Raw genomic sequence first — 22792 nt, 5'->3', positions numbered from 1 at the left:
TAAATGAAACACCACTATATATAGAAGTATTAGTCAAATACAACATTTTTTTTATATATTTATCAGTTTAAAGCAATTTGGAAACATAACAATGCCTCAGTCATTATAATAAAATAAATTCTAAATACTTATATATTTTGCCATTTGATTTTTGTTTTTTATCATGGAAAACCAGAGCTCCCTCTGCCCTTTTCACCCGCCAGGACACAGGTCCAGCTGCATCTGTCCCATCAGGTGTTTTGTGGTACTGAGCAGCCCTGACATGCTGGTACCCCTCACTGCCAAGCCAAACTCCCCCCAGTCCTGCCAGTGCCCCTCACTCCCTTCCTGTAGCCCCTGCCTATCCCCTACTCTCTCCCTCCTGGCAGCAGCTCCCCCCCTACACCAGAACACGGGTCCAACTGTGGTTGTCCCCCACCCCCTTGCTTTGTGGTGCTGTGCAGCTGTGACATGCTGATTCCCTGCCCATGCCATTGCCCATCACTCCCAAGCCACAGCGCTCGCCCACCTCCCCGAGTTCTGCCATTTTCCCTGTGTATCCCACATCTTGCTGTTCCCTGGCCAAGGCAAGCCTGGCAGCAGGCAAGCCAGTGGGGAGGCAGAAGGGGTAGGAGTGCAATCCCCAGTCAATGGGGGCTAAAAGGCAGCTGGGGCAGACCCACTTGGTCCTGTGGGTGGCCCCTGCTGTTTCCCCATCCTGCTGCCCCTCCCTCTTTCCCCCACTCCTTCTCCCAGCAAGTCCCTGGGCCACTGCAATCCCCACCCCACGACCCCTGCTCCACTGCTCCTGGGCGCTCACTGCCCAAATGGTTCCAGATGGCAGCAGTGGGTGCTGCATGTCCTGGCAGAGCAGGGTTGCCCCTGACAGCTGCAGCCTCATTGCAGTTCTAGCCAGCCCCTGAGTACTGCCGAGGGCCACCACTGCCTGTCCCCACTGCAGATCCCAGAGCCGCTCTGCCAGGATGAACCGCGCTAGCCCAGCCCAGCCCATGCACTGTCAGTCCTGAGCACTTCGACATGCCTACCACCTGGAACCATCTGGGCAGTGAGTTCCTGGGAGCAGCAAGATGGGGTAGTAGGGTGGGGACTATGGCAGGCTGTGGACTTGCATGTGGGCAACAGGCAGGCAACAGCAGTCCCCCCTTGGCAGGGGCTAAAAGCTGGCAGGGGCAGACCTACCTGGTCCCCCAGGTGGTCCCTTCTGCATCCCCCTTCTACTTCCTCTCGTCTTCTCTCTCCCCTCCCCCATCCTGCTTGCCCTGCCTGTCACCAGGTTTCCTTTCCCCACCATTTCCCTGCAGGGCCAGTAGCAGGCCCCTAAACCCATTAAATAATTCCCAGGGGCTGCACAGGAACCCTTTTTGCTAGCTGCTCATTGCAGGCTGGAACTCTGTCAGCCTGCGGAGAGCTGTTTGCAAAGGGGGAAGCCTGTGGTTTCCCACTTCAAGGAGGAAAATCCACATTTTTCACCTTTAAGGGGAAAATCTGCAGGAAACAGAAAACCTGGATCCCTGGTTATCAGCTGATATATTTTGTAACCAAATATATAGGTAACAAATTAAATTTATACCATTTGACTCAAGAAGTGCTAAGTGCTTTAAAGTAAAATTCAGCTCACTCACTCCTTAACTTTCCTTTTGCTCCTAGCAGTTTTCCTAGCATTATCACTGCTGCTGATGCATTTAAACACCAACTCATTTCACACAGACCAACAAGCAGCTATCAGGTGGACAGAGCATTGGTTATGCTCACGGCCAACTCGTACATAGTGGCAATTGGGAGCATAGTGGTACCAGGCTCGATATGATGCTGTCAACTTCCACAGCTATCTAATTCTTAGCAGATTTTTAAAAAAGCGTGTTCACAGATTTCTGCAAATATGTCAAATCAGGCTGTGACAAGTTTTAGGACTTTAGACTGCACATTTTATTATCCCTCTAAAAGCTGCTATATGTATAACAGAAGAACACATCACAGTTATCATGAAATATAACAAAAAAAGTGAAGATAGGAGTTGCTAAGGTTGATCAGATCATTGGTCCACCAACTGTAGCATCCTGCTTAATCAGTGGCTAGTTTCTCATAACTATCCCATCCACAATTTGTCCAGTGCTGTTTATGGGGGTTGTATGAGGGAATTCTTACTTTTTGAAGCATGCAATTTGATTGCTCGGTTCAGGAAGCAAAAGCGTAAATGTTATTGATGATCACAAAATTATCTAAGCCTCTTTAAGAGTAAAACCACTGTTGTTTCACTCATAATTGATGGCCAGCAGTAGTGAACACCACAGGTTGATTATGGATTGTATGTGAAGAAATGTTTTATGTATATGACGATAGTACATATATATATGTATACACACACACACACACATTATGCACATGCACACACAATATATGTGTTCATGTGATTGTCACCAACAACAAGCTTTTCTGAAATTCTCAAACCGATGGTTTTATCTTTCCCTTTTTTTCCTAATACCAGACTGGGAAGCTCGAATAGACAGCCATGGAAGGGTATTCTATGTAGATCACGTTAATCGAACCACAACATGGCAGCGTCCCACTGCAGCAGCCACTCCAGATGGAATACACAGATCTGGTTCAGTCCAGCAAATGGAGCAGCTAAATCGGCGGTGAGTAATTCTGGACCAAAACCCTGAAACAACAATATCAAAAAATGTCCCAGTCATGAGTAAATTTTTTTCTAATATTATTCCAAGCATCTGAGCCTCCATGTATCTTTAAATCTCCCAAATTATGGACAAATGAACAAATTATCCTGAGTTAAAAGGGGTAGAGACTTACCGCATATCAGCTGCTTTGTGATAATTGTATTGTTTGTCTGCTTCCACTTGCTATGGGAGACGAATAAACACAGGTAACAATTATAGTGGAGTCGCTGATGTGTGTTAAGTCCCTCCCTTTTCTCTTAATTTAGTAGAAATTGCTTGTTTGTCCCTGGTCTCAATATAAATAAGCTAAAATATATCTGAAGTTACAGTTTTTGATCACATTAAGCAGGGCAGCACCTCCTGTTAGTGAATGACAATATTCTTGCCTAAAAAAGTGATAGGGTCAAGCATAAGGAAGTTGAGACAGTTTTCAGTGCTACTTTCAGGTTGGTTTAACAAAATGTAAACTACTATGTCGTTTAGATATTATTTCTTTTATATTGGCATAAGAATGTGTGGTATGTAACAACAGGACTCTTTTTAGAAAAAAACAAAGACTAAAGAGATTATAACTAAAAAGATATGATCTGCAGCTAGTATAGTGACATGTGCCTGTTAACATTGGTACCCTTTGAAGCAGTGCTGGGTTTGGAGAAGCAATCCGAGTAGGTAGAAAGGCAGAGAACTTAATGTACAAAAACTGGGAGATTATTTTGAGCAGGTGAAGAGCAGAAGAAAGCAGAAGAAAGTATTTTGAGCAGAAGAAAGTAAAAAGTTGGCTGGGAGAGATGTGATAGGCCGGCAATGGGAGGAAGTTTAAGGTAACATTGGAAGACAGTGCAGAAGGATGGAGGGGTGAAGAACTTGGTAAACACAGAGTGTAGAAGAACTTTGAGGGATGTCTGTATTGTGTCAAACGATGGCAGGGGACAACATCCTACCTGCTTGTTCCTGCTCCATGCACAGCACATCCTGAAAGAAATGTCATGTAGTTGCCATTAGAATAGCACTGAATATGCCCTATGATGAGCATATCCAAGACTGAGAGCCCAAGAGTGGCAACAGACAACAAACAGCTACATAACATTTGTTGGGGTTCAGTGTGCTCAGAGAGGGATTGTAGGCATGCCCTGAAAGTCAAACAAGGTTTGCCCAAACTATATCTGGTAGAATACCACCTCTGCTGCAGGTTGGGTGTTACTGGTGGTCTTGCACTTGGAATTACCAGGTCCTAACTCCAGTCAGTAGTGTAACCAAGGTAGGTTAACTGGGGCAACAGCCCCAGCAGAAAGTTACTTGCAGGGGGAGGGAAGAAAGGAATGGAAGAATAACAGCTGGGCGGTTGTGGGCTGGCTTCACCACTAGAAGCCAGGAGCCAGCGCCGCAACATACAGCACTGCTGCCCAGGGCGCCAAGCTGCCCTGTTAAGCCTCTGGCTCTAGTGGTCCCCTGAGTTGTGCACCTCACAGGTTGGGAAGTATCAGCACACAGCAGCTGACACCAGCAGCGCTAACAGGCTCTTATACTGTATTAATTTAGACTTGTTTAAAGATGAGCATTGATGAGCATCCCAGTGAAAGACAATGCAAAATCTTTTAAGCAGCAAGATGAGCCCGTAGCACTTCCTTGAACTGAATCCCAAGGGAGGCAGGCAGAATCGAAAAGAGAGGAGATCTTGCTAACTGTTTATCTCTGAGCACAATATCTGTGTTTGACTGTTGTCCATACAGATTTCTTCATAATTGTCTTGGCCTGCTTGTATTTTAGATTCTGTTGACTAGAGAAGAGTGGAGGAAACAAAGGGAGATAAGCAAAAATCTTCCCCAGTTACTTCTGAAAAAGTTTTCACAACCTGTGTCCCTGCTTACTATAATAATAAGGTTTCTTATTTAAACAAGCAAGACTGATTTTTTCCCTCTAATTATAGAGTTTAAAATGCCACGAAAGACAGATTTACTGATTTTCAGAATGCTAAAAGGAGAAAGAGAGAGACCTTCAAAGCTGCTTCTTTCTCTGACAGTAAAATAATCTGGGAGTTGCTAACTATATCCTTTGCAGGGAGAAGCAGGTCCCAGATGATAGCCACTGAGGAATTAGCTAGTTTCTTCAGGCCAACTTCCCAAAAATGCTTAGTGTGCAAATATATCACAACCACAAATGCATCCATGAGGAGCTGTTCTCCTTTTCTTTCCAGACTTCTCATGCTGGGGACAGAAGGCGCATTTCACTAGAAAACATGTTCTGATTTCATAGTAGAAAAAACTTGCTGTACTCTGTTTTCATTATATGTTTCTTCAGAATGTATCAAGCTATTAAACATTAACATATAAAAAGGCAGGTATTTCTAGAAGTTCTTTGCAGTAAAACTTCTCTGTAAAGAACTGCAGTGCATTAGAGATTTTGGTCATGCTTCAGTTCAACTTAATTGGCACCCAGGTAACCTGAGTTAAGTCACCTGGTTGTAATTTCCATTATAGACAGCTACTAGTGTTGGTGCCTTGAGGCTGAGCTCTAGAGTGAACCACACAAGTGATTGTGAATGTCCACACTGCCATTTACAGTCGTGATAGTTAACTCAGGTTAATGGGTAATTTGTTAGGTTGTGTTGATGTGCTGTGAATGACCTCCTCAGTTCCAACTGGGGCTGCCCAACTGGGAGCCCCCAGGCCACATGCAGTCCCCGAAATGTTAACCTGTAGCCCCCAGGCTCCCAGTCTGGGTGCTGCTCCCCCATCACTCTCCTACTGGTGCCACTGGAATTTCAGGGCTCCCCAGCCAGCCTCCTGTTTCCACAGCCTGCCCCTGCCTCTGGGGACGGGGCAGCATGGTGCAACATGTGTGGTCATGAGAACCTGTGGACCAGGGGTTCAGAGGAATGTGGAGCCCCCATGCAGCACTAGGGCACTGGTGCAACACAGTGGGGGGCAGCCAGTCACAGCATGACGTGGAGAGCCCTACACGCTGTAACATGCAGCCCAGGGGGCAAGCAACCCACTCAGCATACAGCCCAGGGGGCATGGGCCCCAAGGGCCATGAGGCAGGGGGCCTGCAACATTCAACTACTCAGAAGTTGGACAACCCTGGTTCAATGTCCATCCATTCCCCCCCCCCTCCCCCCCCCGTGTTGACAATAGTGGTCCACATCCTTTGTTGCTATCTGAGCATGAATTAGGATTTGAATTGTTAATGATTTAAGACAATGCAGCGTATTTTGTGGCTTTTGTATGTGGGTGTTATTTTTAGCAGCCAAACATCCAGACATGTAGTGAGACGTGCAGGGGATTTTCATTAGCAGCGTTTTTCTCCTCGCTTGATTCCCAGTGGAGACTAAGCACATTATGAACTGCGTAATTGTCGAATCCCATGGTTTCTTAGCACAAAAAAGCCATCTGGTAATTCTCTAATCTCTGCAAAAGAGCTCCATTAACTAAAAATGCTGAATAGACCACCAGGTCTTTAGGGGGACTCCTCTTGCCATGCTGACATTTGTGTGGGTAGTTATGGATATTTCCTAAGCTTCCAGCGAAAGGGATTCATACTGACCATTGCAACAAGCTTAACCAAGCCACATATTCCAGGATGGGAAGCAGTTCTAGTGTTAGCAACCTGGCATTTTATGGCCTAAAAAAATTAGCCTTCCCCTGAAACAGGATTCAAGATCAGTTCTAAAGAAAATTCAATCAATCTTGATTGCCGGTTTGGAGGAAATATATATTTTTTCTTAACTGGTATTTGAAAACCTCTACTTAGGCTGGAATATGATTTTACACAATAATTTAAATAATGTTTTGCCATTATGTTTCAAACTGCATTACCTGAAATAGTTTTCAGTGACTGTACTTGAAAATCATGTTTAGGCAAGGCAATAGCATGCAAAGACCTTGGCTGACAGAATTAAAATCAACCTGAACTTTTGCCCCAAACTCAAACAGAATAAAACTTGAAACCATTCTGTGGTTTGAAAAAGCAGAGTCGACTTTCTTTTCAAACAAATGAGTTCACTTTTCCACTTCCTGGTTTCATTTGGGCCAGGGAGTGGAAATGCCAAAATATCACAAGGAAGGCTTGGTATTTCCAGCCAAAACCGCAAAGTATTGGAAATATAACTGCAGGAAAGCCAGGAGTTGTGCATACTCCAGCCCAAGGGCCTAATTCTGTGTTCTTTGTGTACTCAGAGCTTCTCATTGGCTTTAATGGACTTTTTGGGTGTGAAAGGAATGCAGGATCAGGTCCCAGAGTTTGGATGTGCTGCAAATAAACAGCCCTACTTCAAACACAAAGAGTCTTCCTAGTGTGCTATAGTACTCCTTGTCTTTCTTTCATGTTAATGAAACATTAACAGCCATAGTTCATCCAGTTTTGCGACATGGTAACACTCCACTTCAATTCTGACTAAACCGTGTAACATTTGTGTAACCTGACTTGTCTTTACAAAAAAAAAAATCAATAGTAATAAATGACACAGTAAATAACAATAGGGCCCTTAAAACAGCATCTAACATGGTTTTTCCTTGACAGATCACTTGGTAAAGAGACTGAGATTTTCAAGGGTATTCCCATAACTTTTGCCCTTTCAGGGTTTTCTTCAGTTATTTTGACATTTTCTGGTATTTGTATAAGACTGTTTTATAGCATCAGAACTCAAAAAAGTAGCTGTTTGTTGGCATACAGCTAACACTACTGTGTAAAGTTTGCCAGCAGGGGATTTTCTACCATCTAATTACATTGAAACTAAAGTTAACATATATGTATGTGAAGGTTTATATATATAAACCTTCAAATATTTGAGCTACTTTTTCCTACTCTGCTTTTGCATGAGGGTGTTGTTAAATTCCTGCACTACTTCCACTAGAGTGGAAAGTTTACTCCGTTAGCCTGCAGTTAAGTGAATAAAAAATTAAAAAGCTTGTCATTAAAGTGGAGGGGGAAAGTTAAGGTAAATTAATGTTGCTGTGAAATCTACTATAATAACATACTGGTAAGGTACATGTTCATCTAAAAACAAAAAAATACTCCATTTCCTTTTTCTTTTTTTAACCCATGCTAACTATGTTATTTATTGAGCCATTAAAAGCTACCTTAAAGGAATACATTGAATACTGGGAGAAATTCAAACTATTGTGCAAGTCAAGCATAAATCCATTAAACTTTCAGCTGTTTTTCATAATGTAGAGGCACTATGCTCCCGGAGGTGCTTTCATTTGGATTGGATGTAAAACCAAGGTCTAAACTACTTGACTTCAAAGATCCCTGGTACATAGAGATATTAAAGCCAGATCCCTGACCAAATTAGACTTCGAAATAGAGTGCCCATTAAAAAATTGGCAAGAGAAGAGATGGAGGGAATGCTCTGTGAGAGCCTAGAGGCAAACAGATGAAGGATAGAAGGTAGCAAGCAAGAAAGTGAAAGATCACTGGACCTTTGGGCCAGATCACATACAGTCAGTGGACCCATGCTAGTTTCCACCTAGTGAGGATCTGACCCACTGTGGACACTGTGTGTTACTGAAAATCAAAAATTACAACATCACAGTAGGGTGAACATTAGTTAAAGTTAATTAACAAAGAAGAGGACTGTAACATTGTTTTAAAAAGTTTTCTATCAAATATCTTTGAGATCTTACCATAGTCTTATACAGCATCAGAAATCAAGTTTCAGTCTTGGTTATAAACTTAAAGATTAGACATGAGATTCTCTCTCCCCTCCAATATTCCTGTTTAACAACTGGCTCACCATTCCAGCGTCTATGCAATGCTATAAGAAATACAAATAATAATAATTATTAGTAAAAAAAATATTAATAGTAGTCCTTATGGACCCATCTTTCTGTAAAGTGTTGAATTTTACAATCCCCTTCCCCAAAAAGCACTGGAAGTTGAGGATGCAATATCTCACAGGATGATTACCTACTTGACTGGTTATCTTAACATGAGAAACTGGGATGTGATTCTTCACTATCTTGCACCTTGTGTAGACTTTTACCTGAAGGGAACTAGGTACATGATGCCACTATTCCAACCTAATGATTAGCACTATGTGTCAATGACTCCACAGATACAAGGCAGGAGGAGGGTCAGGCTCCTTGGTGCTTGACAGCTAATTCAGTTTTAGTTCTATATGAGTTGTTCAAAAATGCTCTTTTTCTGTGATTGTTAAGAAGAACTTAGAAAGTCGTTTCTGTGAATAGCAAAATGCTCTGTGCGATTCTTCCACTTTAACATTTATAGCTAAAGCATGTTGTTCCTTTTACTTAAAATACACAGGTACCAAAACATTCAGCGAACTATTGCGACAGAAAGGACAGAAGATGATGCTGTCACCAACAACAGGGTGGAAAGGCTCCCCACTGGAGGAGGAAGTGATTCTGAGGCAGAACCATCCCAGCCAACAGGTAGCATTCTGGGAAAGAGGCTGACTGGCCACAGGGTTTTCTCTCCTTTAATGTCTCCTTGAAGAGGAATGATAACATTAAGTTAACATGTAATCAGTGCTTTAAAAAAACATGATTAAATATTCAAGTTTGTCTATTGTTATTCTCTTGAATCTTTGCATCTTTTCTCCGAGAAATCAGTGTCTTAATCAATCACATTGGACACAATAGTCATCCATACCTTGCCTTCATTTATTATACAAATTATTGGATTCAGTTTAGGTGAAATGCTCCCGTGGGGGTAATTATATCAGATCCCACCTGCAAGTTGTTATCCGAAGTAGCAACTGTATTACATTACTGCTTATATTACTTGTAATATATTGGATTTAGTAGCATAACTAGAGTGGGGCAAACACCAACAGCCCATGGTTCCAATGTCAAGGGGATGCCAGAATGGTGGCCTATGGGGAGCCTATGCAGCAGTAGCAGGTGGGACGCAGAGATCCAGTGTTGTGGCAGCAGCAGCTGGGGGCTTTGAGATTCCCCCCACATTAAACTAATGGTCAAGTAAGACACTCTGGCACATGGCACTTCCCGTCCTTCTCCTCTCCCTCTAGCCCTCAGATTTGTTCAGGTGACAAGTTAAAATGTGATTCCAGTTTAAAAGCAGCAGCAGTACAAATTGAGACTAGAGTTTAAAATGTTTCATGTTCTTTCTGTTCTAAAATTAACAGTATGAGAGATTTCACATTCAGAACTTAGCTGACAGTATGGAACCAGATCTTCAATTGGAGTAAACTGGCACGATTGGCATGATTACTTTGATTAATAGACATCAATGAATGTGGTCCAGAGGTTATTGCCAATAGGAAAGCGTACAGCTCTTACTTCTATAGGTGCATTGGCTCTGCAAAACTAATCATAAGAAAAACATTTATCACTAAATGAGCAAATAAGACTAAACCACAAAGAGAGCAGATGTGTTGGGCAGGACAATGCTATTTTCATATTGTCACCTTGTAACAATAGATTCGCTTAATTCATAGAATCAAGCAGTGGGCACAGAGAGGGGATGTAAGAGGGTGTCAAGACAGTGGTGCTGGAGGAGCTTGCATTATTTTTAAGTTATTTTCTGCTGTGTTTATACATCACTTGCTTTGCTTTTGTTTTCAGAAATTAGGCGAGAAGGATCCCTTTCTCCAGTGAATTCTCAAAAAATCACCTTGCTCCTGCAGTCTCCAGCTGTGAAGTTCATTACCAACCCTGAATTTTTCACTGTGTTGCATGCAAACTATGTAAGGATCTATAATTCACTATGTCACACTCCTCTTTTCAAAATCACATGAGTACTTTTAGAAGCTTGCACAGTGACTGCTTAATAAATTACCTGGCTCAGGACTCAATTATTTTTCACACTGTGTAGTCCAGATTGTGTGTAGCATGGCCACACTACCCCACTGGCAACCTGTGGCTGCCTGTCATACAATGCAAGCTTGCTGCCACTGCTGATTTCCATTGAGAAGGGGCAGCACTCTCCCTTTATATATTTAACCAGTTCTACTATCTGGTTTTGGAGAAGGTGGAGTTATGGAGTTATAATGCAATCTTTATCTGACCCCTTTTGAAACATCTGGCTTAGGAATGCAGGAAGCCCTGTTGTGCTGTGCAGGGACAGAAAGAAGTTTTCTTGTACCCTGTGCTATTTGTGCACACAAATAACAGCTGGCCTTGCAGTGAGGAAATACAGACTAGAAATGAAGCAAGTCTTTCAGGCAAGATAAGAACTGAACTAAACCTTCAGGAAACCCAAACTACAAACTTTTTTAAAGTTTGGAAAAGTTTAGGTAGCTTTTTTCCCCTTACTGGAATAGAGTGTACTTCCAACCTGCAATTAGTCTGAAAACCAACACACAGGGGAGAAGTGTTAATTTCAGTCCAACTAGGTGCAGGAAGTCTGAGAAATCTCACAAGAAGATCCTGTTTTCCTGAGATTTCAATCCCAGTCCTCTACAATATCCAGATCTTGTTTGGATGGTATTTAGGTAAACATCCAGACATCATTCCTGAACCTCTTGGAGATCATTACTTCCTAGTACTGATGGGTTTTCTCTCCGAAGATGAAGGAAAGTAAAGACCTTCATGAGCTGTCTTGACACAAGTTGTAGTTGGTGCCAGGGATATCTCAGAGAAGGTTGAGTCCTAGCTTCCTATGTCACTAATATAACCAAGACCATGGAATGTCTTTATTTTGAGCTAACTCTGCTATGAGTGCCAGAATAGTCTGTCCAAACATCTGTCAAAGCAGTCATACAAATTCCACTTGTGTAAAAATAATGTAGCCCATAACTTTAGGTTTAACACAGATATAATATTTTAACCACAATCTCCAATTAAAATTTAGAAGCATTAATTATAGCAGTGAAATTTGAGGTGGAAAATATTATCCAGCAGTTAGAACTAAATGGAAAAGCTCTCATTTAATGGACATTTTATTTCCCTGAAGGGATAAAGCTATGAAATTCCACATTTCTCTGGTACTGCTAAGTGATACTGAAATGGCCTTTTATAGTGGATCATAATATAGCTTTGACTGTGGAGTCTGGTAGGACCTTAGTGATTGGTGGTCATAAAACTTTCTTGGATAGTAACATCTTCAGGGTGAGGATTACATGTGCTCCTGTGTTTTTACAGGTTGTAGTTCAGTGGGATTCCAATCTTGATAGGAATGCCTGCACATTTCCATATCAAAATGGTTTACTGCAATTTTGTGCTGAAAACAGCTTAAACATACAGATATCATGAAGTTTAAAATTATTAGCTCAGGTCACCCTTCTTTACATACGCATAAATTTGGAGTAAGTTCATTGACTTCATTGTAGAGTCTTCAGCAAGTTAATATGGCCCCCAAATAAGGTGGCATTGGCACAAAGTTTCATGGCCAGTGCAGACTGAAGCTGTACTGATTCTTTGCATGATTTGGTAACTTCCTTTGGAGTCCCCAAGAGCAGTAACATCCCTCTCAAAAAATCCCCAAAAGAAGTCAGGGTTTTCTGTCTTTGCCTGTCCTGCCTGGACAAACTTTCTGTCTTTACTGAAAGGTTCCAGAGTGCAACAATGAATTGTATTGCTCGTATCATTTACATGACCCTGTGCCAGCTTTGGGCCCTGCGTCTGCCAACAGATCAGCACAAACAAACCCTGCTGTTGGACCAGACCCTTCTTCTGTTGGATCCTTATTAATGTCCAATGTGAGATATACAACATTATACTGATCTTGTTTATTTGAACAGTGACATAAATGCATCTGTATATCAGACATTGTGGTACTGATAAAAAATAAGGCCAAGAATATTTTACATACACTGGAAAAAAATGCCAAAATTCCAAATTTTAAATTGGCTATGTCTAAGTATTCACTAAGAGTTGGGTTCAAAGTACATTACAACTAGTGGAAAGTTTGTATTGGCTTCAGCGAGAATTGTTTTGGTCCTTGTGGTCAGCGTTCCCTCTAGGCTGCACGTGTGCACAGCCGTGCACAATAAAAAATCATGCCGCACAATAACTTTTTAATGCTGCGCGCACAGTGGCATACCAGTGCAGGGGGGGGAGGTAGTAGGGGTTCATGGCTTCTGGGGCATTGGGCTGGGGGCATAGCCTAGCCAGTGCCACAGTAAGAGGGCGCCGATGCTCCCCGTGCTGCTGCCACTGGCTTCATGTCCGGCCACTTGCCACCCACCCCAACCTGGCCACAGGCTGCTGCAGGAGGGGGGAGGAGCGGGCACACTGAGCGGGCTTACCTGCGCACTCCCAGCCAGGATTGCTCACGGATCGCTAAACCTTAGAGGGAACATTGGTCATATGTCATACCAAGTAGCCAAAACTGTTGTTGTGGCTTTAGAACTGATTTCCATCTCCTGTGTTTCTCATACGTAGAGTGCCTATCGTGTCTTCACCAATAGCACCTGCTTGAAGCACATGATTCTGAAGATCCGTAGAGATGCGCGGAATTTTGAGCGCTATCAGCACAACAGGGACCTGGTAAATTTTATCAACATGTTTGCTGATACCCGACTAGAACTTCCACGGGGCTGGGAGATCAAAACCGACCAGCAGGGTAAGGTAAGGACACCAACAAAATTAATGTCTGGGTAAATTCCCATGGCCTGGATTACACTGCAAGTCAAACCCGATAATCATTAAGGATTGTTTCTGGATTTAAGATGTATGATTATCTGTTTTGAACATCATAAGCACAGAGCATGTCTTTCAGAGGATACTCATCCCCTCCAACTTTCTGTGGGAATTGCACAGGAGTCTGGCTTTTGTTCCTTCTCTACACTTTATCTCTAGATAATGTTGTCCACAAACATGAAATCAGCTACAATCTCTGCAGGTGTCCACAGATTTACTTCTCTATTCCTGACCTAATTCCTTTCATCCAAACTAAAAACCTAGCCTTTCTTCATGACATCTCCTCATGGATGACTGACTGTCAGACCAAGTTCAGTATGGGTCAAACATAGCTCTTACTCTTTTCTCTCATTTGTTTTTGCTATCTCCTTGATCACTGCATACTACTACCATCTTGCCTGTCACTTAGGCCAGTATCCTTAAACTGAGACCTCTCTCTAGGTCTGCACATCCAGATAGTGTCTCAGTCTTCCAGATTCTGTCTGCAAACCATCTGTAAGATGCAGCCTTCTCCGTTGTTTTCACACAGCTGAATTCCTTTCATCCAAGCTCTCAACATCTTGCACCTCAATTACTGCAACTTCCTGTTCTCCGGCCTTTAAAAATGCTATCTTGCTCCCCTCATATCAAAATATATCGTATTATTTTCCTAGCTTCTTGTTTTGAACACATCAGCGCTCTCTTGGCACATTTCTGCTGGCTCTCCTTTTTCTATCACATTTAGCATTACCAAGGTATCAGCACATTTAGGGCTCTTTGCAGTCTAATCCCATCTACCTTTCATCTCTCAGTAAGTATTGAAGTGTGATTTCTGCCTCCAATTTGATCTTGATGTCAGCCTTCATCATATACTTGTTAAATTTTTAACCAACACCATCATGCTTTCTTCTATGCAGTCACTCCCATGTACAATGAGCTCCCCATAATCATCCATAAAGCCACCATATTATTTAATTTCAAAACTCTCCTTAAAACTTTCATTTGCTGTAGTAGCTACAGAGAACTTGGCAACAAATAGGCTGCTTGTGTGCTGCTATTAGTTCTGTTGTGCTGACCAGTTTTCCTTCATTATTCCAATATTCTTTCCCATCTATCTGTAGCTGTCTATCATCTCTTGTTTTACACTTGGATTGCAATATATCTGGGGCACGGTTAGGGACCATCTTTTTGTTCTGTTGTTGTATAATGTGTCGTGCACTCAGACCTTCACCCATTACTACAGCTTCTAAACAGTACCCCAACAACAAAACTTAAAAAAAACCAGTAAGCACCCTAAATCATTCACTGACCTCACTGAGGGCTGAGGTTTCCAGTGTGTTCATAGCTCGAGTTGTACATTTCATCTAAAAATGAAACGCATGCACCCAAAGGGACCTGTGAGATGTTAAATTAAGGTGATGCTCATCTGAAACAGTGCAAAGAAAGTTGGCATGTAGCAAGGTAAAAAAAGAATTTTATTACATGAATACCATGTATAGTTTCACTAATAAACAACTAATTAAACTGTAAAGTGTGGAATGTCATGACTGTCAGATTTGACTAAGTCAGTCTGCATCTACAAGACTGTTGATTGACTCATGGGGCCACCAAGCATGAAGAGCATTGTTCCCTTCTGATTTGTATCCTGCTTCCATGACAGCTACTTCTTAGCCAGTACACAGGGAATTGAACCAAGACCCATCAGTGCTGAAGATACAAGCTCTTAAAGTCTCAGCTAGAAAGTCAGGACACTGTGGTTGTGGCTCATGGCTTCTGTGGGTTGAGCACAGAGAAGGGATTTGTAACACATACTCACTCCCTGGTGGCATGAAGTTCCTGATCCCATGACTCTTGCACCGTGCTTGCCTTTTGCTTATAAATTTCCATTATTCTTCTTTTTACAGTCCTTCTTCGTTGACCACAACAGCCGTGCCACCACATTCATCGATCCCAGGATCCCACTTCAAAATGGCCGTCTTCCTAATCATCTGACTCACAGGCAACATCTCCAGCGACTCCGCAGCTACAGTGCTGGAGAGGTAACAATAGTATTAATAGTTGTGGTATATCTATTCGGGCTCATGCCAGCTTATTTTTACCTTATGACAAGCAGATCAGAAACATTTATAATTTTTACTTGGAGATTGCATTTGAGCTTGTTTGCACCTGATTTTAAGCTTAGATTTCAAAACTGAAAAATAGGTTTCAATATGCCCCAAAATACTGTTCTCTTCCAACTCTTAATTGTAGGGCATATCTGTCCCTGCTCTGTGTCTTGCCCACTGTGAAGCACCTCCAGTCCAAATCCTGAAAATGAAGCAGAATAGCCATTTTAGAGCTTACAAAGTATGTGCTAAAATGAGCACCAGAGACAAAGTTAAGTTGGATTCCAGGCAACACTCCTGGCCACAGTACATAAGTAGGGTAGAGATACTTTGGTCTCCCTGAACCCTGAGTTCTCTCTTTGTTTTCACACATCTTCCTACAGTCTCCCCTGTATCTGCCACTTCTTTGATACTTACTCTACTGAACTACTGATTCACACATTTATCACTTTAGGCCTTGATGACTGAAGCTTGTTACCCCTTGTGTCCCAAAGTTGTGTAAATGCAAATTCAGATCTGTTCAGAAAGCTGTAATATTCTTGCATGTAGGAAACCCATACACTACATCTAGCTCTACTCCCCCTCAGTCTGAAACCATTCCTCTTCTCCACAACTCTTTCTCTGTAACCACTTCAAAATTCATGATGGAATCAAAAGCCCTTGATGGCCATGTTACATTAGTGATCACATCTCTCCTTCACCCCACAGGTTTTCTCTCTGTGCTGCCACTTCTGGATGTTTTTCATTGCCCTAGTTCCTGTTCTTAGAGAGTGACCCTGTACTACCCCTGTACCAGCTACTGTATGTCTCTCTTAGTTCACTTCTCTCTAGTTCTTTTCAAACAGATCATCCACTGCTGTAAGTTGTCATCCTACATCAAAGCTGTGCAAGGGTATGTCTGTGGAGGGTCTGGGCCACTCATGACAACTTCACTTCATGCCCAATCTATGGTCCCCTTCCAGGGGCAGACCCTGGACTGTGGTGACAAGGGAGTGGTGACACCCCCTTTGGGGGTCAGGTACATGTGTAGTGAAGGGAGCTCATTGTGCATGTGCCACACAGCTGAAGGGGACATGTCCAGTCCCTCACAATGATCCTGACTGCCACAGAGCTGCCAGTAGCTCCTGCTGGAGCTCCACTTGGGCTGTGAGCTCTGAGGTCACTGGCTCAGGCTCTGGCCCGAGTCCCTGCTTTCAAGCAGCACCAAAGCCTGCTGCTCTTCCCTCTTCCCCTCCTACCTCCCCTGAATTCAACAGGGAAAGGAGCAGCAGCATGGACCTTCCAGAGCTGAGTTAAAGCAGGGGCTGTGCATTGCTGGCCTCTCTCTTATTTTTCCCCCTGCTGCTGAAGGGGTGGGAAGAACAAAGAGCAGCAGGTTCCAGAGCTGCTTGAAAGCAGGAGCTCTGGGCAAAGCTTGTGCTGACCAGCGGTGAGCTCCTAGAGCTCAAAGCACATGTAGAGCTCCCAGCAGGAGCTTCACTGAAGTGCTGTTGGGCTCTGAGAGCTCAGCTGGAATGTAGGGCACAGCTAAAATGGGATGCACCTCACCACTGCATCACCACTGGATCTGCCACCATCGCCTTGGGCTCAAAGCCCTTCTGATTCTAACATTTTCATTGCTGTAACTCCAAGGTGTCCTGTGGCACATGCATAAACAACATCCTTCAAAATAAAGCAATACTTAACAGTGCAAAAGAAAGATTTGGGGCAACATAAGGTGCAATAAGAGGTGTTATGCAAGAGACTTGCATAACACTGCCCAAGGATGGACATCACTGGGACTAGCAATACAGTCCTATAGGACACCAGCCTGCAGCAAACGTGAAAATTCATCTTATTTCTGAAGGGTTTTAATAGATTGTTTCATGGATTTTTATCTTTCAGAAGAACTGTAGTTACATTGTATTTCTGTCTCTCTAAAATGTTTATCTAAAGACCTGCCAGGAGCAAGCTGTGCGGTTTTATATGCATTTGATCCTCCCTAAAACTAAACAGGCAAATTGATCTGATAATGAAAATAGATTTTATATAAAGAACAGGTTTGAGATTCTGGCCTGGCTTTGATAAAAATAATTCATTACTATTATGGCTGACATGTTAGCAGCCTGATCTTTTTGCTGCTCACTGTGATGCTATTATCTGATGAGATATATTCCCTACTATGTTGTAATAATGAGGTCCATTTCCATGCTGCTAGATTACATGAGATAGGCTTCATGATACTGAAATCATTTAAAATAATCTTTCCTCTGTTTCACAGAGATAACTTTTCACACAGCACAGGGTGGAGGGCAGGGAGCATAAATCCCACTCCAGCAGCCTAGACTGTGTTGGGTTAGGAAACAAAAGCATCAGTTTCCCTTACACTGCAGGATCCTTTTTTGCAGATACTTCTTATGGCATAGGCTTTATAGGGCTTGCTAGGTCAGAATAGGGGTAGATCACAGCCAAAGAAACTGCTGTTGGATTCATCATCATGTTACAAAAAAAAAAAAATCAGGAAAAGTTCCCATTGTGGTATGTGGAACGTACTTTTAAGGGGCCAGCAGTGGTACAGTTCAGTCTCTCCACAGATGCCCTGCGGGTATGGTTTGGTTGGTGTTGTTGTTCTCCCCGCAAGCTGTGGGGGTGTGTGTTGCTGAATCCTGTTCCTAATAAAGATAAAGCTGTTTACCACCCCACTGGTCTCTGCTGAATGCTGACATGAGGACAGAACTGCAGGGGCATGGAGGTCTGAGTAAGTACCCCATCCCAGGAACCCAGTGGCCAAGGGCAAACACAATACCCATGAGAGTTATGTTATTGTAGCTATCTATAGAGAACTCATGTTGGACACCCCTTGGAGGAAATATTTTGGTCCAGGAGATAGATTTGGAGGCTCCTTGAGACAGCAGTGCTTCAAGGGCAGGGGTGTGGGAGTGCTATGGATTTTCCTGTCATGAATAAGCATAGGAAAATATTATTGGCAAATATTCAAGAAACTCATTAATGAGTTTACTTCACTCGTGCCTCGCTCCAGTTAGGAGTCACCATCCATGCTCTATGGTCTTGCTGGCATGGCCAGCAATGGGAAAGTTGCATACACAGTAATGCTGTGCAAGCACAAAGGCTAGAATTGCTTGCATGTCATTCAGTCAGCATGCATTCAACTGCTACATAACTTAACCAGCCAGTTCTGACAGATGCACTCATCCCAAGTGGAAAATACTAGCAGAGAGCAATTAACAACAAGTCCTTAATGTTACTTAGAAGAACAAAATTAAGATTAGCAAGGAATGAATTTGGAGAAATGGTTAATTATTCAGAGGGTCTGAGGTCTAGTGAAAGAACTGTTGTGAACTTTTGTTGACTTTGGAGCAGGCCCTAAGGCCTGATCCGGCCTGCAGAGGGGCTTTATCCAGTCCACAGTGGGTCCCTCGGTCCCACCTGGCCCAGGCACCACCCACCCGTGGCGCATCTTGCTGCCCCCGAGCATGCAGCAGGGCTGGGGCGGCTCTGTGCCTGGTCTGCCTTTCTAGGCAGACCAGGCAGCGGCAGCTTCTTCCATCCACCACCGCCACTGGCCCCAACCCCACAGTACCAGTGGGGACCCCCACCACAGCCCTGACCCAGCACACCCTCTGCCTGCTCCAGGCTCACTTGCTCACAGTAAACAGCGGCAGCATCAGCACCAGCCGGGCAGAAACTGTTGCTCAGCATGGGGAAAAAGCAGCCCCTGTCCTGCTACTGCCCAGTTCTCCCTGCTACAGCCGCCTGGAGCCTGCTCTGAGCTGACCTGCATCCCTGCTGCTGCCACCACCGCCTCTGGGCCTCACAGGGCAGCACTGGCAGCTCAGACAAGTCGCAGGGCAGCCCAGTGTGGGCTCTGAGTGGCTGCAGCAGGGAACACCGGATAGCAGCGAAGGGGAGGGGCCCCTTTTCCCTCACATTGAGCAACAATTTTTGCGTGGCCAGCACTGCTGCTACCACTGTTTAGCGTGAGCAGGCGAGTCTGGAGCAGGCGCATGGCACACAGGGTCAAGGTTGTGGCGTGGGTCCCTACTGATCCACTCCCACCAGGGTGAGTCCAGAGCAGGCACAGAGCAGGCTGGGGCTGCACACTGTGGGTGGTGGCGGGGAGGTGCCGCAGGGCACATGGGCTCCGGGCTGTTGTGGGGCAGGGGTGGGTGCTGACCAGCTGAGGTAGGCGTGTGTGGGGGGCTCTTATACACACCCCACCATACCCACAAACCCTCCCCTGCAAACCCCACAACCATACCCTTGCCCACACACAATCACAAACCCCACACCCCCCACACCCTTCCCTATATGCATCCCACCACACACACCCCTGCATACCTCTTGGGGGAACCGCACTCACTGCTACGCTCACACATCCCCCACACACATGCACTCACACACACCCCGCACACCCCTAGCCATCCTTTCCCTCCACATACCCCACAAGCCCCATTCCCACCCATGGATCCTCACAAACATCCCCCCACAAATCCCCATACCCACCCACATCCACACATACCCCCATATACCCACACATCCACACACACACCCACAGCCCCCCCATAAACCCCATATCCCTCACACCTACCCACACCCCCACAATATATAGAAGTAAGACTTAATTTTGAGCTATTATGCAATCACCTCTGTATACACGACACAAACACACACAAATCAGGACAAAAATATATTTTTTAATAAAATTAAAATATGTTATTGTGGATGTTTGATTTTTAGTATATAATCTGTTTTTCTTTCCAGTTCCAAGATGGGAAACCCCCTTCCCAAATGGAGTACTACTGGGGTGAGGGGAGGGACTTCCAGTGGCAAAGGTCAGGGGTTAGGGGGCAGGACTTCTGGTCCCAAGATGGTGACCAGGGGGGCAGGGCACCTGTCATGGTGTGGGGCTACCCTCACAGCCCTCAACAGCTCACTAAAACACATTAAGCGGCCCTCTAGCTGAAATAATTGTCTGCCCCTGCCCTAAGAGCTCACCAGTTACAAAGGAAAATTCTGTGGCACAACAGCACACTTACCAAGAGCAAGAGATTTCATACCATGACAACTCTTATGAATGTAAACAGATTTGTTTTTGTCCTATAAATAATACCCATGGGGAAATCCCAGAAACTTAGTGCAATAACTCAGAACTTTAATAACTAAGCTTTCCCCTGGCGACTTGCCAGCTGCCTAGTGTTCAGCTGGGCTTTCTGCTTTTGGCTATAGGGAGAGGCCGCCAAATAGCAGGAGAGAAACAAATTGGAATGGTTGACATCCTGTCACCATCAGTTACATAAATCAACAGTTCCTCTTCCTCTCCTTCATGGAGAGCAGCTATGCTCTTTGCACTGTGAATAAAGAAAAGGAATGTAATTAATCTATGCTCTTTGCACTGTGAATAAAGAAAAGCAATGTAAATATTACCAACATTATTTAATGAAAAAGCGTCAGACCAGCCTGATTTCATTCTTTGCATGTGCAAGTTTGGTTGCTAAAGGCAAGCTTGTAGCTGTGTTGTAATTAGACTTGTATGATGTTTGACTTAAGGACTACATGACACTGTTTAAAAATTAGCACTATGACCATAGGGCATGCATTAAATGAATAAAGCCTGGCTAACTGACCTAACTCAAAAAGTGACTGTTAATGAGGAAATATTATGAAATACAATTCTAACTAGTGGGGTTCCTTGGGGATCAGTGTGAGGCTCAGCACCGTAACAAGCAAAGTTTGTGCCCTAGGGAAAACCTGTGCGGGGTAGTCACAGTTCCGAGGGTGCGGGGGAAGATGCACGCGGGAGTCTTACCCAAAACAGTCTCCAACTGCTGCTACTGTTGCCACATACTCTGCCCTATCTCTTGTTCTTAAAGGCTAAGTAAAGATAGTCAAGAAGCCCAAGGCTAAATTGATTCAGTCTTTGCAGGTTAGTCTAAGCTGCAGAGTTTGAACCGATAAACAAATAAACACATATTCACTTTTAATTCAGGAAATGCCTACAGTGACTCAAGCCAGAAGCTGGGGGGTGCTAGAGCACACCTACCAGCCACTCCAAAGCTTTTCCCCCCTCCCTGCTGAAGCGGAGGGGGCACAGCTGGTGGGGGGAGGTTGTAGCATTTAATTTATAAAAGCTTGAACAAGAATAGTTCTTCTCTGAAAAACTATAAACTGAAAATTGTAAACACAGCCTGGGAGGTGTGTTCACTTACTCTTCCTGCTGCCCCTGAGGTCTCTGGGATTTGCAGTCCAGAATTACAGCAGCAGGACTCAGGGTCCTTCCTCTTACTGCTTCCAGCTGCTTCTGGGATTTGTAGTCCACAGTCACAGCCAGCAGTAATTAAGCCAGCAGGGCAGGGCAGCTCCGTACTCTGGGGGAGGTGAGTTTAACTCCTCTCCTTGACCCCAGCCAGGGTTTGCTGGGGGGAGGGGGGACAGTGAGCCAGCCCTCACTGCTCCAGCTAAGGAGCAGAGGGGCAGGGCCAACCCTGCTCTATGGAGCAGACAGCCCAGCCCAGGGTTAGAAAGCATTCTGGGAAGCTGGGGGACTCTGATTTAACTGGAACCAAGAAGGGGTCTGGGACAGAAGTTTCATAAACCGGTCTGACCTAAATCAGTTAAGTCTGACACTACATTCAACCAGCTTTATCTTAAACCAGTTTCAGCAATTTTGAAACTGGTTTATGTGCACTGAACTGCTGTTCTGTTACAGGTTTAAACTAGTTTCTGATCACTTAAACCAGTTTATGTGTAACTTCTGTCCCTAGCCAAAGTGGCAGCAGTGTGCACTGCTTGCTGCTGCAAGAGCAATGCTGTGGGGCTGCTCTTGCTGCCAAGACAGATTCCATGGGAGTGGGAGACAATTTTGGCACCCCTCCTAACTCAGTGCCCGGGGCTGGTGTCTTGCTTGCTCACCCCTAGTTACATTACTGGCAAAGCCTAGTGTTGTGTAACATTTTCATCAGTGATGTGGAAGTTAACCACAGCTGATAGCAGATGACACAAAAATTAACAAATGCTAAATAATGATGAGCAGGTATATAGAACGAATGGGTTCATAGCAGGCAGATCGTGCCTGACTAATCTAGTCTCTTTTAATGACCAGGTTACGAAACACCTGGACACAGGAGGAGGGGTGGATGTCATATACTTAGACTTCAGGAAGGCCTTCGATACGGTATCCCACCCCATACTGGTGAACAAGTTAAGAGGCTGTGACTTGGATGACTACACAGTCCGGTGGGTGGCGAATTGGCTGGAGGGTTGCACCCAGAGAGTCGTGGTGGTCAGTTTCGACCTGGAAGTGTGTAGGCAGTGGGGTCCCGCAGGGCTCGGTCCTTGGACCGATACTCTTTAATGTTTTCATCAGCGACTTGGACGAGGGAGTGAAATGTACTCTGTCCAAGTTTGCAGATGACACAAAGCTATGGGGAGAAGTGGACACGCCAGAGGGCAGGGAACAGCTGCAAGCAGA

At 44.3% G+C, this 22792-nt stretch overlaps 1 protein-coding gene across 1 annotated transcript in view; it reads left to right on the top strand.

The window, feature by feature from the left end:
- The window catches only part of HECW1 (HECT, C2 and WW domain containing E3 ubiquitin protein ligase 1), a gene marked incomplete at its 3' end in the record, with an annotated part of 299400 nt that overhangs the window by 226371 nt on the left and 50237 nt on the right, over positions 1 to 22792 (top strand). Inside the window, exons 11-15 of the mRNA XM_025200049.1 lie at positions 2486 to 2636; positions 8940 to 9067; positions 10223 to 10344; positions 12983 to 13168; positions 15124 to 15258. Coding sequence (XP_025055834.1) covers positions 2486 to 2636; positions 8940 to 9067; positions 10223 to 10344; positions 12983 to 13168; positions 15124 to 15258 — 722 coding nt within the window. The remainder of the gene's footprint in view (positions 1 to 2485; positions 2637 to 8939; positions 9068 to 10222; positions 10345 to 12982; positions 13169 to 15123; positions 15259 to 22792) is intronic.

The sequence above is a fragment of the Alligator sinensis genome, unplaced genomic scaffold, assembly GCF_000455745.1.
Source record: "Alligator sinensis unplaced genomic scaffold, ASM45574v1 scaffold254_1, whole genome shotgun sequence".
Classification (NCBI taxonomy): domain Eukaryota; kingdom Metazoa; phylum Chordata; order Crocodylia; family Alligatoridae; genus Alligator; species Alligator sinensis.
Note: the sequence above shows the minus strand (reverse complement) of the source record. Positions and strands in the feature narration are given on the sequence as shown.